The 23,201-nt window shown below is 44.8% G+C and overlaps 1 protein-coding gene and 1 long non-coding RNA gene across 2 annotated transcripts in view; one reads left to right on the top strand and one right to left on the bottom strand.

Annotated features, from left to right (window-relative positions):
• Positions 1–22,958, top strand: part of LOC144132953 (uncharacterized) — a 48,543-nt gene extending 25,585 nt beyond the window's left edge. The window contains exons 21-31 of the mRNA XM_077665707.1: positions 1,807–1,879; positions 5,017–5,157; positions 5,617–5,715; positions 5,895–6,068; positions 6,794–6,892; positions 7,885–8,085; positions 9,021–9,229; positions 10,202–10,271; positions 12,295–12,400; positions 13,264–13,427; positions 15,583–22,958. Of these exons, the coding sequence (XP_077521833.1) occupies positions 1,807–1,879; positions 5,017–5,157; positions 5,617–5,715; positions 5,895–6,068; positions 6,794–6,892; positions 7,885–8,085; positions 9,021–9,229; positions 10,202–10,271; positions 12,295–12,400; positions 13,264–13,427; positions 15,583–15,987 (1,741 nt within the window). The 3' untranslated portion in view covers positions 15,988–22,958. The remainder of the gene's footprint in view (positions 1–1,806; positions 1,880–5,016; positions 5,158–5,616; positions 5,716–5,894; positions 6,069–6,793; positions 6,893–7,884; positions 8,086–9,020; positions 9,230–10,201; positions 10,272–12,294; positions 12,401–13,263; positions 13,428–15,582) is intronic.
• Positions 4,087–4,686, bottom strand: LOC144132955 (uncharacterized). Its single transcript, XR_013314952.1, has 2 exons — positions 4,350–4,686; positions 4,087–4,265 (listed from the first exon to the last, which is right to left on the bottom strand). It is a non-coding gene; the product is annotated as an uncharacterized LOC144132955 (long non-coding RNA).
• Positions 22,959–23,201: the final 243 nt, after the last annotated feature.

Raw genomic sequence — 23,201 nt, 5'->3', positions numbered from 1 at the left:
TAGACTACCGTGTTTTAAAGACAGATACGGCACTTTCTCTGACAACGCAGCTTTTACAAGCTAGAAAGAGTAAAAGATGTAGCGGGCCTTTTAACCACATTCTTAAAGAAGAAAATGCGTTAAAATTTGGAAGATGGCCCACCCCCAAAAAATCCAAAGGACCCCCAAAATTTTGGAAGTAGGTAAATGGATTAAAGTGGATTAGTGGGTATCAGTGGGTGGATTAAGGTGGAAGATTGAGTTGGGTTAGTATATCTCCATAAGGTAATCCAATGGAAGGTAAACAACCTTCTATTCCTCAGATTTTCAAATTTGGTGGCGCTGATGACGTCTTGACCTGCTCGACCAATCAGGGAATTTCGTTGCGGAGAAACTGGAAATTTTTTGGACGACAACCTCAGTGGTATGATATTAATGAAATACAAGTGTTGCTACCACTGGCCGTTTTCACAGTCATGCTGCAGTGTGTCAAGACAGTTTTTTCGTGCTACTCCTGAGGCTAGGGAGCACTGCCATTCAAGCGGTGAACACTGAGTCCTTTTTTGTCCTGATGTCAGGAGTTTTAATCAAGTGGTGAAAAGAAAAGGTTCAGGTTTTAAATCCAGTTTTGTTGGCAATAAATGTATCTTTTGCTAGCCAGAAAGAGCCATCAAATCAACTTTTACTAAGAATCAAAATTGCAGTGTTCCTTGACGGAAACTGTTATTAACTGAAAAATTTATAATGGGACACACTCCTGCTTTTATCCAAAATGTTCTTTTTCTGAATGAAATTATTTGTAGCCAGACTGCAGTGAAAATACACATTTTACTCCTCATTATAGGGCATTGCGTATTACACATACTATATTTACTTTTACCTTTCTTTTTTTCTGAAAAATGTAATTTAACCATGACATGGGCGTTAGAATCGCGTACAAAAATGAAAGTACATCAGCAACACCCAACTTCCATAGCCATCACAAAATGGCGCCTTGGTATTTCTCATAGAGTTAATATACTCCCATCGATATCATCATATTGCCTACCACAGTCGTGGATACTTGTAGGCCTCATGTGCATCTAAACTGCCCCACCAGCAAGCCTCCGACCTGGATTTAAGCCAACAGGAAGTGTACATTGCGAAGACGCGCCGAGTTTATTATGATGCCTGGTTGAAAAACAAAATCAAGATGATCATGTTCACGGAGTCAAATGGTGATTGGGCGGCATAATTTGCATTTGGTGTTCCTGAAACTTGAGTGCATGATTGGCGAAAGCAAAGTGACAGGATTTTTGCCAGCAAGTCGATCCTGAAGGATTTCAGTGGGCCAAAGAAGGGCTGGTTTCCAGAAGTCCCAAACAACAGGATGAAGCATGCCTTGCCACTGGACTTTGTGAGATGAGAGAAGGATGTGTGGTGTGCAGTCCCGTCTGCCAAGCTCTACAAGACTTCAAAAAGTGCTAAATTTTAAATGCCATGGGTGACGCCAAGTATGAAATGCTTTGTGCTACTGAGAGCACCAAGGAGGCTTCTGACAGCAGCAGTGAGGGATGACGATTTTGCCAGCCAGATAGGGAAAGTCGAATGCAGCAACAGTGCCGTTTACTTCATCGTAACATTAAAGTAGCTGCAAAAGATTAGTTGTTTTATGTATGAAGATTCATTTCTTCATTGAAACATGAATATCTGTATGTGGTGCATGTCACAATCGAAGGCATTGCACTTTTTTTTTCTGACCATGAAAAGCTGGTGCACATTACTTTCAAGGGTGCCTTACAGTTGAGCAAATACGGTATATTGATCTAAATGTTCTTTCTTTTGCAGCATTGACAGAGACAAGCTTATCTCAATGAAAGTTGTGGAGCTCAAGGAGAGCATTCTGGCCCTCGAAAAAAAGGTGAGTGCACACGAGAAAACTTTTGCTTGAAACTCTTTCATGGAACAAAGCTTTCTGCATACCGTGGTTGTGCCACTTTGTTCAAGAAAGCACTGCTTTTTGAGGGTTCCTTATCAAGTTACTTCTCTGGACCCAAAGAGACCGCTGCAATCTCTGGGATGCTTTCTGCATTATTCAAGGCAGCACTAAGCTTTTAGTATTACCATTAAGATTAAATGATTGCTTGTCCTGTAGTTTCCACATGTGGGGAGCGATGGTGAAGTTCTGCGGGTGTGTGAATTCCATTAAATGGTCCCTCAAGTTCATAATCACTTCGAGTCTCACTGCATTATTTTATACTGAGTAGGGCAGCACCTGGCTGGGATAAATCAAATGCATCGGTAAGCACTTGGACTGTAAAACCTTGTTAAGGCTTACTCACTTAAGGCTAGTTGAAATCAAAAGGAAGAAATGGGCTTGGGCAGGGCATGTAATGCGAAGGCAGGATAACTGCTGGTCCTTAAGGGCAACGGAGTGGATTCCAAGAGCAGGCAAGCACAGCAGGCGGCAGCAGAAAGTTAGGTGGGCGGATGGCCGCAGCTGGCTGAGGACATGGTTAATTGGAGACACATGGGAGAGGCCTTTGCCCTGCAATGGGTGTAGTCAGGCTGATGATGATGATGATGACCTAAGCAGTAGTTTTTCTTGGGACTTAATTGCATGAAATCCTTCACTTGGCTTCCATTAAACCCCATGCATTTGGTGTTCGCTTATGACCTTAGGGCTTATAACGAACATCTTGGTTAGCGGGTACCTGTCGTCACCTATGGTACTGAAGGAATCTCTCATAAAGCAGCCACTGCCCATTGCACTGCCCATCACAAGGAAACTTTACCAGTGTTCCTAACATGTAAATCATGGCGACATATGCGGCGAACGCACTTGCAGCTACTGACACGCCCGGAGAGGGATAGCACTCGTCCCTTCGATTGCCAGGGGAGCCAGCGTATCTCCCCTGCACCCATTACCCTGCCACTACCCTGTTTGCAGGTGTCTGTGTTCAAACAGTCACGGTCTGAGTCGTGCGGATGCGCCCATCTTTATACCTCTCACTTATCATTTTCACATGACTTGGCTTCCCCACAGCATGATGGCTCCGCACTCTATACAGTCCAGACCGGTTACAGCAAACTTTTGTTTTCCTCCATGCGCCTCGGCCACCATCTGTGAGCAGCCACTTAATCACAGACTGGTGTACTGTACCGGTGATTTGACCTCGTCTCATTGCGCTGTCACGTCATTGGCATTGTTACGGGCCACACGCATCCCGTGTCTGGTGTTTCCCAAGTGACATATCATTCCCTGGCATGTCTTGCATTGCGGCAAAGCTCCAGGTGCTGACCACTTCCAGCAACAATGCAGAAATTTTGCAGCGGAAGGTGCCATGGAAACCGTCACCTTTTGCATGTATAGAGACATAGACGGTGCGGTTGAGAGCTCTCCAGTGTGGTCTAATAGTGGCATATTGTTGCCTCTGTTATTGGCAAAACATCATCCAATGTAAGCAATGGCTATGAGAAAGCTGAAGACAGCCCAAGCCCTATCACTGGAGAACCTATGTGCGCGTTAGACATGCTTTGCCTGATTGCCAAATATGGGGCCTCACAGAGCAGTTGGGGATCCAATTTCAGTGCCTTTGAGGCTGCTTTACTAGTAGCTATGAAGCTGCGTAGGCCGCAGACATAAATAACGGGTTTCTGTGGTCCTATGTGAACTAAAAGCTCCTGCATGTGGCTTCCTTCATGCAATACCTCTGGAGGATTTCTTTGCTAGGCCAGTGAATAAATTTCAGCTGCTTTGGTTAGGGTACACTGCCGCTTTGCATGTGGTTTTTCCGCTGTCCCACGAGGTATGCCTTAACACTTTCGCGACCGCAGGAAAATTGGTGGTTTTCGTGTAGTCTGGTAAGTATTTCTTTTCCTGCCACAGAAAATGATTCATGGTGAAGTGTATGGCACCAAATTGTAGAATAAGAAATTATCTTTCCAACGGTATTGATTTCAAACAACATGTTTATTAATGATAGTAAGAAAAAAATTATCAAAGCAAAAAATTCGCAACAAGAACGAGAAAGATCGATAAAAACATCAATGCTGCTTTGCACAAAAATAATATTTAGAAAAATCGAAATATACATTTTCAACAAAAGAGCCATATGAAATCAGCCTGCAAATATTAGCTCTGTATCTACAAAAGCTGTTCAGGTACATAGGGACCGCCGAGTAGAAACCGCCGCGCAGCACTCCAGAGCCCGATTCCAAGGTCCAGTCACGGCGGTCTTCGTAGACAAAACTCCACTCTCTGCGCGGCCGCCGGCAAATGGTCCCCTCCGAACGACGTTGACACCCTGCAGATAAGAACTGTGACCTTTAGAACACGCTGGAAATCCTTACGACGCGATAACACGGTCCGGGAAGAAAGCAAAACTCACCGGCGGATACCTGTCGATGTTCTGGGGCGGTTTGCGACACTTTCGTCGTCCGTACTGAAGTCCGACGAATCGAAGTCATCTTCCGAGTCTGTGCTGCTACGATCATCTGCAAATTCGAGCCCAGATGCGTCGGAATCCGTTGAAACTCGCCGTTTCTGTGGAGCGGACGCGCGCGACGTAGATGCCATCTCGGAAACAACGAGCGCTCGTCACCCCGACTATGCAGGCGCTTTAAAAATCCTCGCGCGGTGGAAAAGAGAAACACAGCTCCGAAACTGATAAAATAGTCTCTCTTTAACCCGCTCGATGGCGCTAGCTGTCCATAACGCTCGGAGAGGCGCCAAAATTCAAACTTGTACCATCAACAACATACTGCCGACGGGAATAGGCACGGTCACAAAAGTGTTAACAAGGTTTCACTGTACTGCTAACCAGTTGTAAGTGGCACGCGAGAAGCATGCACTTAAAAAGCATTGATCCAAGAGGAGGCTATGATACAACAGCGCAACTAAGGTTTGGCCATGTGGTGTGGAATAGATGATATCAGTACTGCCTCTGAATATACTTGCACCTCAAGGTTGTAGTTTCAGTGTTTTTTTTCGTTTGATTTCTCAAAACCATGCCTGTGGTGTGGCTGTTGATCTCTGATGTGCACCCTTCTCCCCAGAATGGCTGTCTGGAGGAGGAAGCGTGGCGCCTGCGAAGCCAGCTGCAGGCATTGCAGGAGCACACGGCCTCCCTGCAGGGCAGAGCAACCAGTGGGGAACAGCGCCACCTGGGTCTGCAGGCACAGCATGCCCAGCTTCAGGTGTGTGTTATATGTGTGCATGTATGTTTGCATATGAATCGCCTACGCACATGCAGGCGGTTCAGTGAGTTTGGGGTTCTCAAACTGGGTTTCCTGAGCACCTAATTCTATTTAGGCTCAATGCGCAAACACATTCAAATATTGTTTCTTTGCATTTGTGACAGCTAGGTTTATTATTATTATTATTATTATTATTATTATTATTATTATTATTATTATTATTATTATTATTATTATTATTATTGGTGTTCTGCAGTGCTTTAATGTGTTTCACACATTTCACAAATATTCGAACATTTGGATTGTGAATATCTCTGCTGCACGCTTGTGCCATCAATATACACTATAGGAGCTGGGCGATTCCGTGCCCTTTAGTATGCAGCAAGTAAATCTAGTAAAGCAGTGGTGTGCAAAAGCAGCATGAAGAAATTGAGGCAAGGCTCCACCTTGCTTGCGCAGGTGGAAGCTGCTTACCTGGGGTCACAACACACGGCCCTGCAGCAGAAAGTTACAGATCTCCAGGAACAGCTGCTGAAGGCAGAAACCCAGCGAGATCAGGTATGGCTGCATGATGCAGGCAGTGCCTCCTCTTAATTTCCCCTCTCCATCTTTTCGTTTTGTTGCACTTAGGCCGACATTAATTTGTTTTCACCCTCCTGCGGTGCTAACTGACTCAGATGCTAAGCACTTGAAAATTTGTCGCTGTGCATGAAGGCATGGTTAACCTTTTCCCACAGCTCTCTGTGGAGAAGACAGAACTGGCCCAGAGCAGGGAGGCCCTTGTACGGGACCATCAGGTGCTGGAGAAACTGCATGAGCAGCTGTCAGCAGACTACCAGGCCCTGGCGTCAAATCTCAGCTGTGTCAAGGCCTCGTGCAAGCTGCTCAAGCAGGAGAATGCCAGTCTCAAGGTGGGCTTGCGATGTAGATCAACTGATTGTGCGAGGAGAGTGGCATGCTTCCGCCCTTCCACCCTGCCCATCTTTCCCCATGTTGTCCTGTACGTAGTGCCCTCCAGTGTTTATTCCCGTAACTACAAGGTACACTAGCAAGCACTCTTCCATGGCACTGTCCACGTCTTCTGTAGCCTTCCCTACCACGCTCTCCTCACACGGCAAAAGAAGCAGTTTGCTCTTGCGTCAGTTCCACTGTGTCTTCAACCTGTCTGCCGCCATGCAAAATGAGTGCAAATGATTCTTAGACGGCTAAGCTACCGAGAATAATCTTGATGTATACTAGGTACGTCCACTGAGAAACTTAAAAATGCCAGCCACATGGACAGCTCTGAAGGCACGCTGAGCACTGTTCCGCTTCCCAAGGGCATCATGTTTGCATTATAGGTTACGAATTTACCGTGCCTGCATCCTTAGTTGACATCCTTCTTCCTTAGTTTACCCCCCTTTCTCCTTACATCCCCTCTTCCCTTTTAAGGGTAGCCAGTCAGAACCCTATTCTGGTTAACCTCCTTTCCTTTCCTTACCCTTTCTCTTTGTTTCTGTTCTCATCCATCAGAAGGGTGCACAATAACAATCACGCGAGCAATTTTTTGCGGGGGATAATACAGCACTAGGTTGCGGTGATGACGCAGTCGGGAAGTTTCTCGGGCTTCAACTGTGCATCCTTGCTCATCTTCCAGGAACAACTCGAGGACGCAGCCCTTTCGGGTGAAGTGCTCCGACTAGCCCAAGATGAACCATTGGCAAAGAATCTGCGCTCTGAAAATGCCAAGCTGAAGGTGGGTGGGGCCCTGCATGGTACATTGTGAGGCAATGAGGCTGGTCATATTGAGCTGTTTCACCACGATCGTGATAGCACTCTTTGCAGTCTTTTCTGAGATCGTCACAGTAACCACTGAATCAGGTAGTAGGCATGACGGTGGGAATGAATGGATGACAGCTGTTCTTGTCAAGTGTGCTGCTGTAAGTCTGAATCCTCCTAATTTTGCTGGTGAAAGTTCACTGTATGAAGTTGAAGTTGAAGTTTATTTTGCAACAAAGTGTTGCGAGGAAGGCCACGGAAAAAGCTGTATAAACAGCTTGAGGGATCCTGACTTCCCCTTTACACAGCAGCATTGACGGTGGCAGAAGCACGACAACAAAGAACAGATAAAGGAAAAAATGGGAACATCACGAAAGCATATGCATTATATAATACATATATACTGGTAAATAAATAATAAATATCTGAATGCAACATGCAGAAAAAAAAAATGGCTACAGGACAGTCTAATTACTGCACAAAGAAAGATCCTGGGATCACAACCCTCTCTCATGTGTTTTTTATTGAAACAAAAAGGATGAAACGTGGCCATGCTGTCTCTCTTGCTACATTTTTTATATTGTCCGTTGTCTTTTCTTTGCTTGTTTGAATTCTTTTTGTCGAGCAAAAACATTTGTTTTACAGGATGTACTTTCTGTATGCTTTGGTGACACCTCCCACAGTTCTACCTTGTTGGTGTTGGCCCTTGCGGCACTGTGCTAGTTCGTTAACTGTTTTACTAAAATTGGTAAACTTCAATTGAAATTTGTTGGTTAATATTGCTTGAAGAGCAATGTCTGTACTGTTGCTGCAGGAGCATGTGGAGAAGTGCTACAACTATCTTTCTGCACGCACAGTGCTGGAATTCATGCAAGTGCTCTTACATGCAATAGATAATAAGTGCACAGTTACGCTCGTGCGGCTTTAATGAAAGCTTGAAATGCCCTTTGGCCCTCTATGAACGTTCAGGAGGAGCTTAGCGCTGCGCGTCAGGCTGAGGAGAAACTGCGCACCGAATTGGAGGCCGTGAAGAGCCAGCACCGAGCGCTGAAGGAGTCGCACAGCAACCTGCGCTTGGACCATGGCCGTTTGCGGGGAGACCTTGAGGAGAGCCGCAGTGACCTTGTTGCGGCACGGTTGGATCTTTCGAGACTGGTGGCGAGCTATGAGGCAAGTGGGCGCCATAAATGTGTGAACTTGCTTGTGAACTTGCTAGCGTGGATTGTCTGTTGTAGCCTTGGAAGTGTCATATCATCAGCAAAAGCAGTGACATCTACTGCAGGTCAAAACCTCTTCTAGCAGTCTGTTACGCTACATGACCAGCCTCAGGCAATCCACACCAGTTAATCTCCGAATTTCATTGCTCCACCCAACCCAACCTTGGCTCTCTTTCCATTCCTCTGATATAACTTCTTTCATCTTATTCCTCTGATATCAATTCTTTGACCTTATTTGACCACTGTTTATCTGTCTTGCATATTCATGCACCTGGTAAAAGAACAGCATTGTGCCGAGGGTCCAGAAAATTTGTAACACTAGAAGTGGTGAAGCCAGTATTTGTACAAAATTGTCATCTTTTAGGTGTCAGTACATCAGATTTGCTGTGCTGCACTGCACTGCCAATGAAATATGCAGTTTTGGGCGAGTGGCAAAATGACGGGCTTCAGTAAAAGAAAGCCCAAGCTGCGACTCCACAAAATTGGGTAAATTGAGCGCTAAATTAAACAATCGTTTCTGAGACAATCTTGGTGCATTTATGGTGCAAGGGTTCTTTTAAGGCACAAGGTTTTATTTAGTTGGGCATCAGCAAAGCGCATTGCTGGACGAGGTTTGCAGGTTGTGTTGTGCAAATTTACCAACTGTCTACAAACCTGGATGTCAGGAGAGGTTGATCGCCTTTTTCGCTGTGATTGTCACTGTGACTTATCCGAGCACAAGTTGGTCAGGCCTCTTTAAATAGTCAGGCCATTAGAGTGGTTGCCCCGTTTTATTTGGATCTCTGTCTGTACTCTTTTGCAGTTCTACACTGCTAGCCATAGTTGCCCAGTTTTACGACTTAAATAAAGGTGCTAAATAGGTGAATTTGCTTTACTACCTATTTGCAGGTGCTTGCGCAGGCCCAAGGAGAGCTGCAGGATGAGAGACGGAGACTCCTATCTGGAATTTCGTCGCTGTTGAGCCGCTGCCGAAGTGTCCTTCCCGAGTCGTCGCTGCCGGGTGGCGTGCAGGAGGACAGGGTCCTGCTGAGGGAGCTCGAGGCACTCAAAGATGATCTAGAGGGCCGCCTTCGAGACTATGCACGCAAGCTGGATGGGTGAATATTACATGTCCCTACTCTTGGTAACACATACACTTTAAGCCCGGATTGTCGACGGCATTGTTCGCCTTGTCGGGAGTGTGCTTCTTAGTTTTTCTTGTTTATCCACACCATCAGCATAGACACTGTGAGAGAAGCTGTGATAGTCAACTATAGTGTGGGAAGCAGCGCTAGTGAAAATTAACATTTAAGCACGAAAACAGATAAACACATTGCCAGTGGTTTATTTGGGTGCACTTACCCTAAGAACCTGCGCATAATACGAGGTTGTTTTTCCAAATTTTAGCATGTTAAATTTCCTCCTCATATCATATGCAGATCCAAACAATTTTCAGTGAAAAATTCACAGTTCGATTTTCATTATCATCGAGCACCAACACCATCACATTCTAATATATGCGTGCGCACTGACATTTGAGCTGCATAGGCTCTCCACCCTCTGAAAAATGAACGTGAGCCTCTTGACCTTCGTTGCCTGTTTCACTTCAGGAGTCCTTGGGAGATGAACATTTAAAAATTTTCAAATAATCAGCAGTGATGAAACACTGCAGGCTTTCGTAATTTTGACCACAGCAAAACCAACAATATCTGGGCATCCTCTTCACTTTCTTCTGCATCATTTATCACGTGGACCAGGCACAGTCCAGAGCTTATGTCATCGGATGGTGTGCTGAGCTTGCATGTCATGAAAAATTCTGCGAGTGGGCTTTTCCACTTGCCGCACTTGATGGAAGCTAATTGGCCGACCACCTTCTTCGAATAATTTCAGTGCAGCAGTGCATGTTTTTTCGTCTGATCCATCCACAATGTGCTCCATGCCACCAACACCCATGGCACTTGTCCTGTTGTCTCCACAACTGTTCTAGCGAGAGCTCCGCCATCTTGTATGCTGTATCCTATTTTACATGAGTTGGCCAAACTGAGGTGCTGATGGCACATCAAATTTCCTTTATTCTTTTTCTTGTCCAGGAACTTGTCTCTGTCAAAGGAATCCTTGTCAAAGTCAAGGTCCAGCTACCTAAGCTGCAATGTGTCGCAGGTGAGTGCTGCATTTTTTTTTTCTGCACAGAAAAGCACTGTTTAATGTCTTGCATATGTTTGTTGTACTTGCAAGGTTGTCGTTGTATGCAGGGTTAGCTTTAGTTATCGATTATGCAGCAGTTAAACAGTTTTTAGTAAAAAACACTTAATTAAAATTGGAAACTGATTTGACAAGTCTTGGGAAAAGACCAACAATATGGATAGGTCTTCATTTGCTTATAAATGTTTTTTGCGAGTTCGGTTGTTCATTTTCAACCATGCTGGCGTGCCTTTTAATGCCAGGAAATACTCGTATTTTCTGGTTATGCCAAATGTCATATCGTGGTTCCATCATGCACTGTGTAGTGCTTCATTTATAGTTAGCAGCTGATGTGCAGGCCATGATCCTTCTGCCATGTATGGCTGTTTCCGTTTGTGAAAAAGTTATTTATGTGCATGAAATATGCTGCCGTTGCACTGTACAGCTTGGAAATTCAGTATACAGTAAAACTCGTTGATGTGTTCCCAGTTCATACAATTTCCCGGTTCGTACGCTCAAAATTGCGGACATTAAAAATGTCAGATGAAGTTACACTACATTTTTCCCAGTTAATACGTTCCCGGAAAACACGATTTCCCGGCTACTACGTTTAAAATTTCGACAAATTGTGTTCGTATAATACGTTTATTGACAAACCGCACATGTGAAAACATACAAATGGGCCGAACAAAACGGCATGCGACGTTTTTTGCGGCAGTCATCCACCGTGGTGGTTTCTCTACAGTGCCTCGATGCAGCGAGGCGAAGCACCACCACCACCACCATTACCAAGGACACAAAAAATAAAAACGGAGCGCTAGCATTTGCGATGACCGTTTCTGCGGGAATGCGATATGAAGAGGAGAAATGCTGAAGCTTCTTCGCGGTACATAAGGGGAAGGAGGCCAAGTTTCTACGAACTACAGTGATGAGCTTATGTACGAACAGGCCGGGTCTGGGAAACGCAGCTCGAGAAAGCAGAAACATTGCAACAATCGGCCGCCGCTGTGGCTTTTGCACAGTACTTAGGAGCAAAGCGGCGAAGCATCCAAAAAATGGCGAGGAAGAGATTTTGGTTACTTTCGTCACTGCCGTCGACGGACCGGACGCGTTACGAATTTCCTTCCATGTTAAAAAAAGAACGAACGCGGGCTCTGGAATAGGATCTGTTCAGCTCTTGTGCCAAGAAACGCCAGTCGACATTTTTATAAAGTGAAATTGTCAATAAATGTCTTTTTACTTCATTCAGCAGTTCCATTTCTCAAAATCAGGCGGTTTTCATCATACGTTTTCCCGGATAATACTTTTTTTCTTGCAATCAAGAAAGCGTATCAACGAGGTTTTACTGTACATATTTTTTAACTCCTCACTGCTGCTGATGTTGTAGTGTACTCCTCATTATGGCATCTACTTGTTGACGAAATATATAACGGCTCCTGCCTTCTTTTTGGCCAGCTTTTAATTTATCTGACCAAGCGGCAAAATTACCACAAGCGTGCATTAGCGATGTTGTACTGTGCATCACCATGCAAATTCTGTGCTGACAACTTAGAGACACTGCAGACAGATCGAAGTTGGTTCTATATCTACAGGTTATCATGTCACTTCACTGAAAATGTAGCAGAAAAAGTCGAGAAATGAAATTCAGGTACTACCACTACCAGCAGTTTTTGTAGGCAAACTGCTGTGCATCAAGACAGTTTCGGCGCTTATCCCCGAATCTAGACTGCACTGCCATTCACTTCCAGATTGCTATCGTGGAGTCCTTTTTAGTCTTGACATCATGAGTTTGAATCGAGTGGCAGGGATATTTTCGAATCCAAGTTTTTCAGCTCTAAGTATATCTTTTGATGCTGGACAAACAACATGGCCAGAAAGAGCCATTTTATTGAGTTTTACTAAAAGTGCAAATTTGGTTGAGCTGTCATTAGTGTCCCTTTAAGGTTTCTGCTGGAAAATGTACGCCTCAATGTGCGGTTCTTTTTCATGGTGCAATGCGCAGATGAATGATGTCCTTGGAATGCCCCTCAGCTCCATTGGCAATGGGCTGTGCTCTCAGGGTCGTTTCCAGTCCGACTATGGTGACCTCAATGGGCGAAATCCCTGGGGTAAGGGTGCATTTTTTTTCCCCCCCATGGCATAGCGATTGATGCAGTGTAATGTTTGCCATTGTACTTCAGTTCGCTTAGACGCCAATACAGACAGCATGAAAAGAGGTTAAAAGAAATGAAGAAAACGTGTTCTTTCCATCTGTTAGCACTGCTTGGTGACAATAATGCATGACTTGTTCATCGTTTGTGACTTTTTCACATTACCAAAGCATTTAGGAAGGGTTACAGGCCACCCACCCTGTTTAATGTTAATGTTGGGCGTTTTTATTGTGAGAAAATTTAATAAATAAACCACCCACATTCACGTCACCATTGTTTAGCATCGTTCGGTTCAAAAGACGTTTGCTGTATGAATGTGCAATCCGGTGATTTTCTGATGGTCGATGGCGCCAACCAATCGCAGGGAACTATAGCGAACATGCTGAACATCGGTCCTAAAGGTCAGGTGCTTTTGTACAAGGTTAAAAAGATGAGTAAATTCTCAACAAGAAAAGTTGGTGGGTTCATTACGTGAGTAAATACAGTATCACACTCATGCCACTTTTAAATAGAGCAGCTGCTTTTGTAGCTAGTACTAGAGAGGTTAAAATATTTCAGAGGAATGTTTTGGATGTTAATCAGGCACTTATCACTAGTAGACAGCAATGCGCAGTTGAGTCTTTAAAAGACTAGATGACTGATATCTGCGGTACAGAGTTAGTGGGAACTGATTATAATTGCACTGTGTCGATGTAGTCACTGTGTGAACTCAAACCGCTTATTGAGACCTGCCCCTGCAAATTATTTTGCTTAGACCAAGTTGTGATTCGGTTTGTCCCATGCCCCATGCTGTGCTGTGACGCAAACTGCTTTGTCAACAGGGAGCACGCAAGATGACCAGATTCCTGTGCGGGATGTTGGGCCCCTGTCACAGTCGGCCCATTGCCACGGATCCTCTCCTGAAAGCAGCCTTGCCCACTTCCCAAACTCCTGCGCACTTCAGGAGACTCCCCCAAAATGTTCAACACCTTTGAGCACACCAAAGGTGAGATTGCAGTTGCAGTTCTTCTTTCTGTTTGTCAAGCATGGTCCTGAAAGTTTTCTTTGTTTGCCATGCATCTTTAAAACAGAAGCTGTTAAAAATAGCGTCTGTTGGTAATGCTGTCACGTTGTCCTGGTTAGTTGTTAACCAGTGCATAATCAGTCTTTTATCAGTGATGGATGTGATCTGTGCAGAACATGAGAGCTACATCTACTGTATAAACGCGTGCAAGGGCCACACTTTCTTTCCAGATTTGAGGGTCAATTTTCGGGGTGCGGCCCATACATGCGATATGCGAATTAAAAATAAAATAAAAACGCACCAATCAGGAAATGAGCGGCATTTTTTCAACGTTCAATCGTCACTCGCTGAGTATTCCAACTCCGAGCTGGTTTTGTGCTCTGGTGCGTGCTCATCCCACAAGAAGTCGCGCAGCATGTCTGCTGTCAATGCATAGCCATTGTTCCGTGCTTCCATCACTTAGCAGAGCAGCTCTTCTTCCAGTTCGGGAAACTTGCACGGCTTGCCTCGGAAAGCACGCTTCTTGCAGCTTGTATTCCTCAATGCATCCTTTTAGTTGCACCATTGTCAGAAGCACTTCTCGGCCGCGTCGAATTTCCTGCATGCCGCACGTTTGTCGTGTTCGACTGCAAACTCCCAGCCGTGTACCTATTAAGGTGCTTGCCGATCATGCTTAAACTGCAACACTCGGCGGCAGCTCGCAAAAGCCTTAACTACGGTGAACCAACATGCTACCACAACTCTTGTGCCCTTGACAGCCATGAAAGGCTGGAGCTGGTGATACTGATGCCGATATGGATAGCGGGAGCTCGCGGCAGAAAAAAAGAATGGCTGCGGTTTATCTCTGGTTAAACCTGGAGTGACGCGATAGCTACAGCTGGCCGAGTGGAGCTCGCTCAGTCGAATTGCAAAGTCAGTCTTTCGCCGCTCCGTTTCGCTGGGCGTTCCTTCATCTTCGTTCCTGGACGTGGATTCACTCTCTCCCCCCTTCTCCACTCCCCCCCACTCAGTTTCACCGGCGTGCCACACCGTCGGCAGCTGCTCCGCACCGCGTGACCAACCACGTGACCACGTGGCGGCGCCGCCAAGCCGAAGGCTCAAAATGCTAGCGTAATGTAGCTATCGCTACAAAAGTTGACGATGATGAGCCGTGGCCTCGGGCGCCATCCATGGGCAGCACCTGGAAGCTCCTATGCACATGCGTCGCCTCCGCAATCAAGTGCCCCGTTGCTTGCAGCCGGAGCTGATATTTCCTTTGGGAAAACAGGGCGCAGCCCATACACGGGTGCGGTCCTTACATGCGTTTATACAGTGTTTACTTTCGTGGGAGCAGAGGGGTGATTTCGCTTAGCAGCCGCTCAAGTTATTTTAGACGCAGTTCATTATGTTACAAAGGAAAAGCATATCAGAGGCTGTCCTCCTGAATATTAGCATTGTTCATGCTCGTTTTATAGCGATAGCTACACTATGCCACCTCTTCGACCCCTTAGCGTGGCACCACTTGAGCTCCATGGCATCACTTGAGCTCCATGGCGTGGTCGTTGGTAACGTGGGTTGATCACGTGGTGGGGCCGTTGGTCGCATGGTTGATCACATGGTGCGGCGGAGCAGCTGCTGCTGCCGGCGGCAAGGTGCGCAACAGCTGCAACAGCTGTGCGCATGCACCGTGTCAAGTGGGACGAAGATGAAGAAGGAACGCCCAGCGAAACGGAGCGGCGAAAGACTGACTTTGCAATTCGACTGAGCGAGTTCGACTCGGCCAGCTGTAGCTATCGCGTCACTCCAGGTTTAACCAGAGCTAAATCACAGCCATTTTTTATTTTGTTGTTGTTGAAACAGCACAAAGATGTTTGTTGTTGAAAAAGCACAAAGATAGTGCTGAACCGTTTCAGAGTTGGCAATGGCAAAGGTGTGTACATGTTGTCAGGAGCCACCATTTAGGCAGCCACTACAAACGTGGTAGTGGCTTCCAAAGTATGCTCTGCCATAGTACCTGCCACAGAACTTTGCTGAACACCATGGCTTTCATAGAGGAAGCATATGTCATAAAAAAAAAAGTAAATAGCATTCAGTGCACTGTTGCTGATGAGGTGAAAAGCACTGGCAGCTTTTCTCACAAGCTTGCCCTCTGTTGCAGCTACAACAAGCCAGCCCACTGCCAGTGCCAGTCTCCCCCCATGTTACTGTAGAGAACCACACCACGGTGAACCTGGTGACACACGTCAATGCCTCAGAGCCAGCTGCCTCTTCGCAATCTACCCCAGTGCAGCCGCCACACGCCACTGCATCCACGTCACATGGCTTCTCACGAACGCCCGCCCTGCGGCACTCCATGTACTCGCGGCTGCGGGCAGGTGGCGTGCACAACTCGCCCGGTCTGCGAGCCCCGCTCAGGCTGTGCACGTCGCAGGAGAAGTTGCTCCTCGATGACGCCACAGACCTGGACGCCTCGCAGAGCACAACAACCACCGACCATGGCAGTCAGCCAGGCAGCCGGGAGAAAAGGGCCAACGCTGTTTGGTACGAATATGGCTGTGTCTGAGCTGTGACCGAGTGCTATTCCTGTGGCTCTACTGTGCCGTGTGTGCCCGTGCTGCGAGATCATTGAAGCCGATGGCCTGATTGGAGCATGCTTAGCATCTGCCACGCAGTCGATTGCAGTTTCTCGCTACGTTTATCAGTGACAGCCATTTGTGTTGGCACTAAGTGTGCATAACTTAAAAAAAAATCTAGAACGTTACATCTACTTGTGTTCGTTGTATGAAAAATATCCTTGAGCCGAAATTTCTCATTAGTGGACGCACAAGCAGGATGCAAAGGGAAGGGATACAAGTGGATAACGTCATTGACTAGAAGACACCTATAAAGAGATGCGCTAGTGGCCTCCCCCGGTGACACTGAACACAAGCTCTCGGCACGGCATTTTGGGAAGCATGAGAGTGTGTTCGATTTTTCAATCGCCAGATGCTACCAGCATGCAGCCGCCTTATCTATGACATCATTGTTTCATGCCAGAAAGTGCGTCTCCAGTCTGTTTTCAGTGCTCAGCGCTCCTAATTTTTTTCCGGTGGTTAACAAAATGTGAGCCAGTGTTTTAAGTCATAGCTTCCTATGACGCTTCTCATGCTGTTCGAGATTTCTTCAGTGCCACCATTGAACCTGCTCTCCTTACCTGCTTGCCTTTTGCCTGTGCTGTCTGCCGTAGGTGCTTTCACCCCATCTCATGAGTGCGAGTGCTGTGTGACAGCTAGCGGAAAGGGGACGGCTTAGCACTGCACACCTTTGAATGAACCACAACACATACAAATGTGTTCTCCTTTCTAGAAATGGGCAACAAAACGCCTTTGTTGTACGTGTGCTATTGTGAGCTTTACGAAAGTGAACGTAATGGGAATATGCCTGTTGCAATTGCACGGTGACTGTGAAATGTCACTGAGCCCAAGGACGTGCGGGTTTGATCCCAGCTATGACGGCTGCTTTTCGCTGGGTAGAATGCCCAAACACCCACGAGCTGAGATTACTTTGCTCTTAACGAACCCTCCTCAGGTGGCCACACTTAATAGGGAGGTTTCCACTATGACGTGTGTCACAGCTAAAAATTTTGCTTCGGTACGTATGTAAAAATCCGTCATTCAAATGCAAAAATGTGCTGCCCTGTGGCAGCATGCCAGAGCAAAAGGGAGAGATGTTCGTTCTTTCGCTGGCTGAATCCTGTGCAGGCATGCGCCTTTGGATCGCCGTGTTCTCCAGTACCTCCAAGAAGGGAATAAGTAAGGAATAGCTAGGGAAACAATCAGGTTTACATGCTGAGTGCACGGGCCATGAATACTGCAAGCTGATACATGACCCGGTGCTCTTGTATACTTGCTATGTGCTGTACTGTGTCTCAAAGACTTCAGCATTCGTGGCTCAGTCACACAGCAAATGCATTTAATCTGTTTTCTTTTGCCCCCTTTTCATTGACATAGAAGGGAGTAAAGTCCCTCTGTTCTGAGAAAGTAGCGGCATTTCCCCTTCTCTGTCAGTTTCGTCCGTGTGCTTGTTTTATTGTTATTGCTTAAGCACCTCCAAGAAGGGCCAGAATTTGTTGGATGTTATAAACGCGAGGAGTTACCACAGTTTTGTGCCTTATTGTGATCAGTTTATGATGTAAAACTTTATTCCTCTCCTTGGGAATCGCATGAATGGGAATCATTCATGCAATCACTTGTGTAATTGGCTGCACCGCAACCATGCCCTAAATGTGCACTGAGGTTTTGAACCTTTTCCAAAGCACGGTAGATACCACCACTGCCCATTTTATGCTTCACATTGGTACACTGAGTCAGTCGCAGATGTGAAAGACAAAAAAAAAAAACGGAGAGTAAGTGTAAAAGCAAGTAAGATGACAGCAACTTGAAAGAATGGCACTACCTTCTCAGCATAGAGGGATCTTGGGTGGGATGGTGCTGCCACTGCTACTACCTGGCAGCCGGCACCTCGGCTGGGTACAACTGGCTTTCCTTGTGCGCAGTGCCGATAGGCAGGCAATGGAAGCATATAGAAGGCTACCCTAAAATCTAGGAAATGGTGAAGAGCTACTCAATGGAACCCTGCAGCCAAATAGGCGACATTGCCATGTGTGTGCAAACACAAGCCTACCCAGTTAACCAGCATGTTGATGCAGTCGTGGTGGATTTGTTGAGAATGCGGGATCAAGCTTTAATGTCAAGACAACTTTTTTTATCTCTTATCATATTCGCTTTTTTTTCGACCAGTTTTGTTTTTCATGCAACCATAAAGGATTTACCGAGGACAACTTCATGCAATTATTGCTCTGAGTAAAAGTAAAAATTGGTTCTCTGGCTCTTGCTGGGTATTTTGATGTTTGTCGAGCTGGGAAATAAGCATTTATCGGCTAGAAAATCAAATTTAAAAATCTTCCTGCCATTTGAATCAAACTCGTGACGTCCTTACTAAAAAAGGACGAGTTGTCACCGTTTAGAAGTGAATGACAGTGTAGCGTGGCAGCTGGGATCCACACTAAAAAATTGGTGTCTACGCACATATTTTTCTTGCGAAATCATCGTGATGGCAGCACCTGTATTTTATAGTTTTGTCTTTTCTAAGAAAGCTTATAAATGCTCCATTTCCTGTGGGGGCGGTCTCTTTGCGATTACAACCCGGTACCCTGTTGGTACAGGCCAATTTCTATTTGACATCAGCGTCTCTTTAAGTGTCAGTGTGAATATGCACTTCATGTTTAATGACATGGAGCTTAATATCAGCAATATAGTTATGCTGAATACTTTCCAACATCTGATACCTGGTATTTATAAAGTCTGATCAGTACTATGTGAAGCTCTTATGGCCAACCGATTGCTGTTTTATATTGAGTCTGAATATTTTCATTGTTACAAATTACTTTACACGCAATGTCTTAACAGCAGTTCATTGGGGCTTCGTAGGCTAGTGCGGACATTACTTTGAAAGGTCTTGTATGGGAGTATGTATGGATTACTAGTGAATGTAGCCTTAATGCCATGGTGTTCCAAGTTTGTCTGTCCAAATTCGAACTCTGCCGGACAGCGATTTTTTAAGCACACCTATTATGCAAGCTTTCATCTCCTTCACACTGTTTGTTAGTAAAATTCTGTTGAAATTGCATTGAACAAACAGTGGCACTTGTAGACTTTACAACTGAGATTGTTTTTAACTGATATATTCAGTGCAGAGAGAAATGTTAAGTCTGAAACTTTGAACAAAGACAATATTAAAACTGACAATATGCTTAATTTTCAAGCAAAATTTTTTGTAGCGTGTACATTTTCTAGTATGACGTTTCAAGCAGTTGGGTCATGCCACTGATTATTTCATTTTGCTAGCACTGCTGACCGATGTTGACCTGGGCTCATGTATTAATTGAGTAAATTGAGCACAGCTTCCGAGCTGATAAAATATTTCTCTAGTTTTGAACAGGATGCATGGCTGTGCTTAGTGGCTTGCTTGTGTGGGCCGCCTCTAAAGTTTAGACTGCTCATTCATGCTATGCAGCTTTTTTCTGTTTCCCAAGCATTGCCGAGTGACAGAAAGAACGAAATGATATTGCCTTAGCATTTGCTTTCGAAACGTTATGTTTGAAATGACTAGGGTGTTGCTACCAATTGAGTACCACAAGAAGCTGCGTTAAAAAGTCTTTTTATCTGTAGTGAAAAGATGCTGTTTAGAGAACATATTTTTCTTACCATTTCTCACATTCAGCAGGAAGCCATGAACTCTCCCGCGCAATATCAAAACTATGGCATGCAATCTAAATGGTCTGAAATGTTTGTTGCTCTGTTTTAAGGTTGTGATTAAAAGACATTTTTCATAGGCACGTGCCCCGAAGTAATAGAATTCGTGTTTGTCTGGGGCCTGTATTCATGTGAATTGGGGAATATTCTGAATTAAAAATGCTTTTGCATTTCTGCATATGGGCCCAGAGTCAAAATGATGGAGAGTAGCACTTGAGAGTTTAGCAAAAGAGATTGTAGGCTGAGCCTAATATTTGAAGCGCAAAGAGGCATAAAAAATGCCTAAAGCACTAAGGATTGCTGTAGCATTAGAACAACAACTGGCAGCTAGCAATATTCCTGTGAAGAGGTCAGTTTATTTATTTTTGGCGAGCTATGTCTACCACGTTCTTATGCTATTCGAAGCGTCATTTATATGTATGGTCTGACATTCTTGTATTTTCTTAGTTCTCATCTTAGCACGATTTACATGTTCTCAAGCAGTATGTTCGTTTACGTATAAGAGCGTTCTCTTTGGGTCGTAGGCAATTAGATATCACTGGTACTGCCTTTCAACACTTTGATTTCTGTGTTGTTGCCAAAACTCGATCAAAATCACCTGTTATGTGTTATATACATTGAAGCGTGTAGCACCTCAAGGCAGAATTGAGGTTGTTCAAATGTAGGTGCCTTAGTTTTAAGACCCTGGACGAATTACAGAACGATCAAATCATAAACCTATCACAAACAGATTCATTAGCCCCGCTTCTGTTGGCCGGTATGTCCACTAATCCGTGTGACCAATAGAGGTGGGACTTTGTGACTGTTTTGAGATTGTGACCGTTCTGTAATTCGGCCCCAGGTCAGCACTAAATATGATGGGAGATTTTTCTGTGAAGTCATGTGTGCTGATTCTTCACTTTGTGAACCAGAAGCATGGTACAGTCAGCACTGACTTGGCCCAAGCTAAGGTCAGCCTTTGGAAGAGCTTGAATAAGCATTCAGGGAACTTCAGAACTGCTGTGTTCCTAGTTGGCAGCCATTGCCCATTCAGAGGCAGGTCATAGACTCCTTTGCATAGGAACACTTTTAGAATCCTTGCGGTAAACAAGGCAATCAAACATGCCATTGAGGTTGCTGAAAGTGGGCACGGATGCATATCATGACAAAATCCTTTTATCTGCACCTTTACTTATCCGTTTGTTCATACCCATTCTTTTTAGCTAATGCTATTATTTATTTTGTCGCACATGTTCATTTCACCTGACCATTTTGCACTTTATGTGACGAGGCAAAGAAAAGGAAAATGTGTTCACATATGCACTACGTTCATTCACCCTGTGGCTTAAAATGGATGTTGTCATCTTACCGGTTGCCACCACGAAAATTAACTTTTTTTGATGTGCAACAAGAGATTGTACTGTTTTGCTGAGAAGCACAAGTTATTGAACAATGAAACGTTGGCTTTTTAACTTATGAGTACATTTTTCCCTTGTTTGTTTTACGGCTTCAAAGCGAAGCTTACGTGGAAAACGTCACATACCTGATCACTTTTCTGATGGCTGATATTTGCAGATTGTTGGGTATGCTTTCCATGCTCGTTACATGGGAACAAAGAGCATTTGTGCAAAAGTTATGCCCAGTGTAAGCCGCACAATATCTATTCTTGTCTCTGATGAATAGTTATTTAGTTTGAGTGACATTCAGGATACTACAATGTGGAATTCTTGAGCACCTAGCTTTTTGGCCAGGATTCATCTCTGATGCAAATTATTGTAGTTCAAACCAATTTAATTATAAGCACAAGATATTGTGTCGAGACTAGCCTTGGTGTGATATTTTGTTTTTGCAGCTATTTTATATTATAGTTGAGAAGGTGGACGAAGCAGATTGTCAACTATAATTGCTTCCTTTGACCATGTTAGCAGTTTGGAGTTGTTGCTATATGGTTCGGAGATTTTATGAACCTTATTACGGCAGATGTTGTGTGTTTAGTGTTAGACTTTATCTACAGCTAGGAGACACTGAAAACTTGGCGAGTCAGGTTTGAACGTAGTAGTGTGCACGCTGCAGGTTGGTCACTGCTTCATGAACAAAGGTCTGCACTGCATTTATCAAAAACTGCCTACAGCTTCCTCCAGGTTGTGCCTGTTGTATGTGTAGTCTGAGAGAGTAAGTGTTCCAGTCAGCCTTTATCAGCTTGCAGAGCATGTGTCTAGAACAGGTGTAATTTATTATAGGTAACGCACAGCGCTGCGTACTTAAGTGTTTGCCTGCTCAAGCCCATTTCTTAGCTGTGTGCTGAGCTTGAACTTTGAGATGTCTGTGCTGTTTGGTCTGCACATGCTCATATCTTGTGAATCTGCTATGCAATCTTTTCTTTTTGGCAGTGTTTTCTTCTCTCAACTGGCAGATGGCTCACGGGGCATGTACGTTTGCAATGAAAATGTATGAGGTTCTGTTCGGTGTTGTCAGCAGCACTATGCTTTCTTTGTCATCTGACTTGGTTTCACAGGGTAACCATGTGGACAGATGTTGTCATTCTTCTAGTGGTGTCACGGATGCAGTGCTTTTGAGAGCGTCGCTTCCGTGATGGTCTACCCTTTCTTTACAATGCCTCAAGAGATAGTGTATCACTGCCATAGGTTGTGCATTCTGAGCAAGACAGGATTCGTTTCAGTTCACTAGATGCAAATGTGACATTGATGAGTGGGATTTTTTTTTTTTCTCACAGCTTGGAAGTGCTGTTTTCACTAGGGTGCCTCAGTTCTTATTCTTTGCTGTGATGCTGGCTATAGCCTTGTGTTTAATATAAATATTGCAGTGGAGAGATTCACAGCTATTGATTGAGTTGTGCACTTGTGTTGACCCATCAGGCTGACCTTGTCTGTTAAGCTCTTGTTTGTGATGCAGATTATCATGTGTACGCACAAATGTTTCATTCTGAAGGCTGCAGGCTGCTTCAGCTTTTGACCAAACCACGTTATTTATGACAGCTTTGCATTTTACATTTGTTCCCTGCATTTATTTTAGATTTTATATGTAAATAGGTGTACAGTTCATTCTCGTTTGTTTCGTTGCTTGACATGTTTTTTGCTTTTTAGCCCGTGTGTGGTTCAGTTGTTGTGCTCAGTACTGCTTCAGAGAAAGTACTTCATTGCCTTGTAGGTGTTGCCTGAAATTTTTTTAAATGTATTTTCGTGCTTTGGGTCTTCTGAGAAGGTAGAACAGCAAATAAAAGTCTTCTGTGGTCTGAATATTACATCCCATCGTCTAATTTCATGGCAATTTTGCCAGATAAATGCATGCTCAGATCACTGGTTTTCTGCGGAACAGGTGATCATGCAATAACACAAGCATGTGGGCTACTATAGGTGGGTACAACTCAAGAACGAAGCGGCTTTTCCCCATCAAAGGACCCCCTTCCAGCTAATGGCATCAGCCGACTATCATGAACCTGCTAGCAGAACAATGCAGGGGCGGCACGACAATGGAGGGGGGACTA

The sequence above is a fragment of the Amblyomma americanum genome, chromosome 5 (genome assembly GCF_052857255.1).
Source record: "Amblyomma americanum isolate KBUSLIRL-KWMA chromosome 5, ASM5285725v1, whole genome shotgun sequence".
Classification (NCBI taxonomy): Eukaryota; Metazoa; Arthropoda; class Arachnida; order Ixodida; family Ixodidae; genus Amblyomma; species Amblyomma americanum.
The sequence above is the reverse complement of the archived record's forward strand: the minus strand, read 5'-3'. Positions and strand labels throughout refer to the sequence as shown.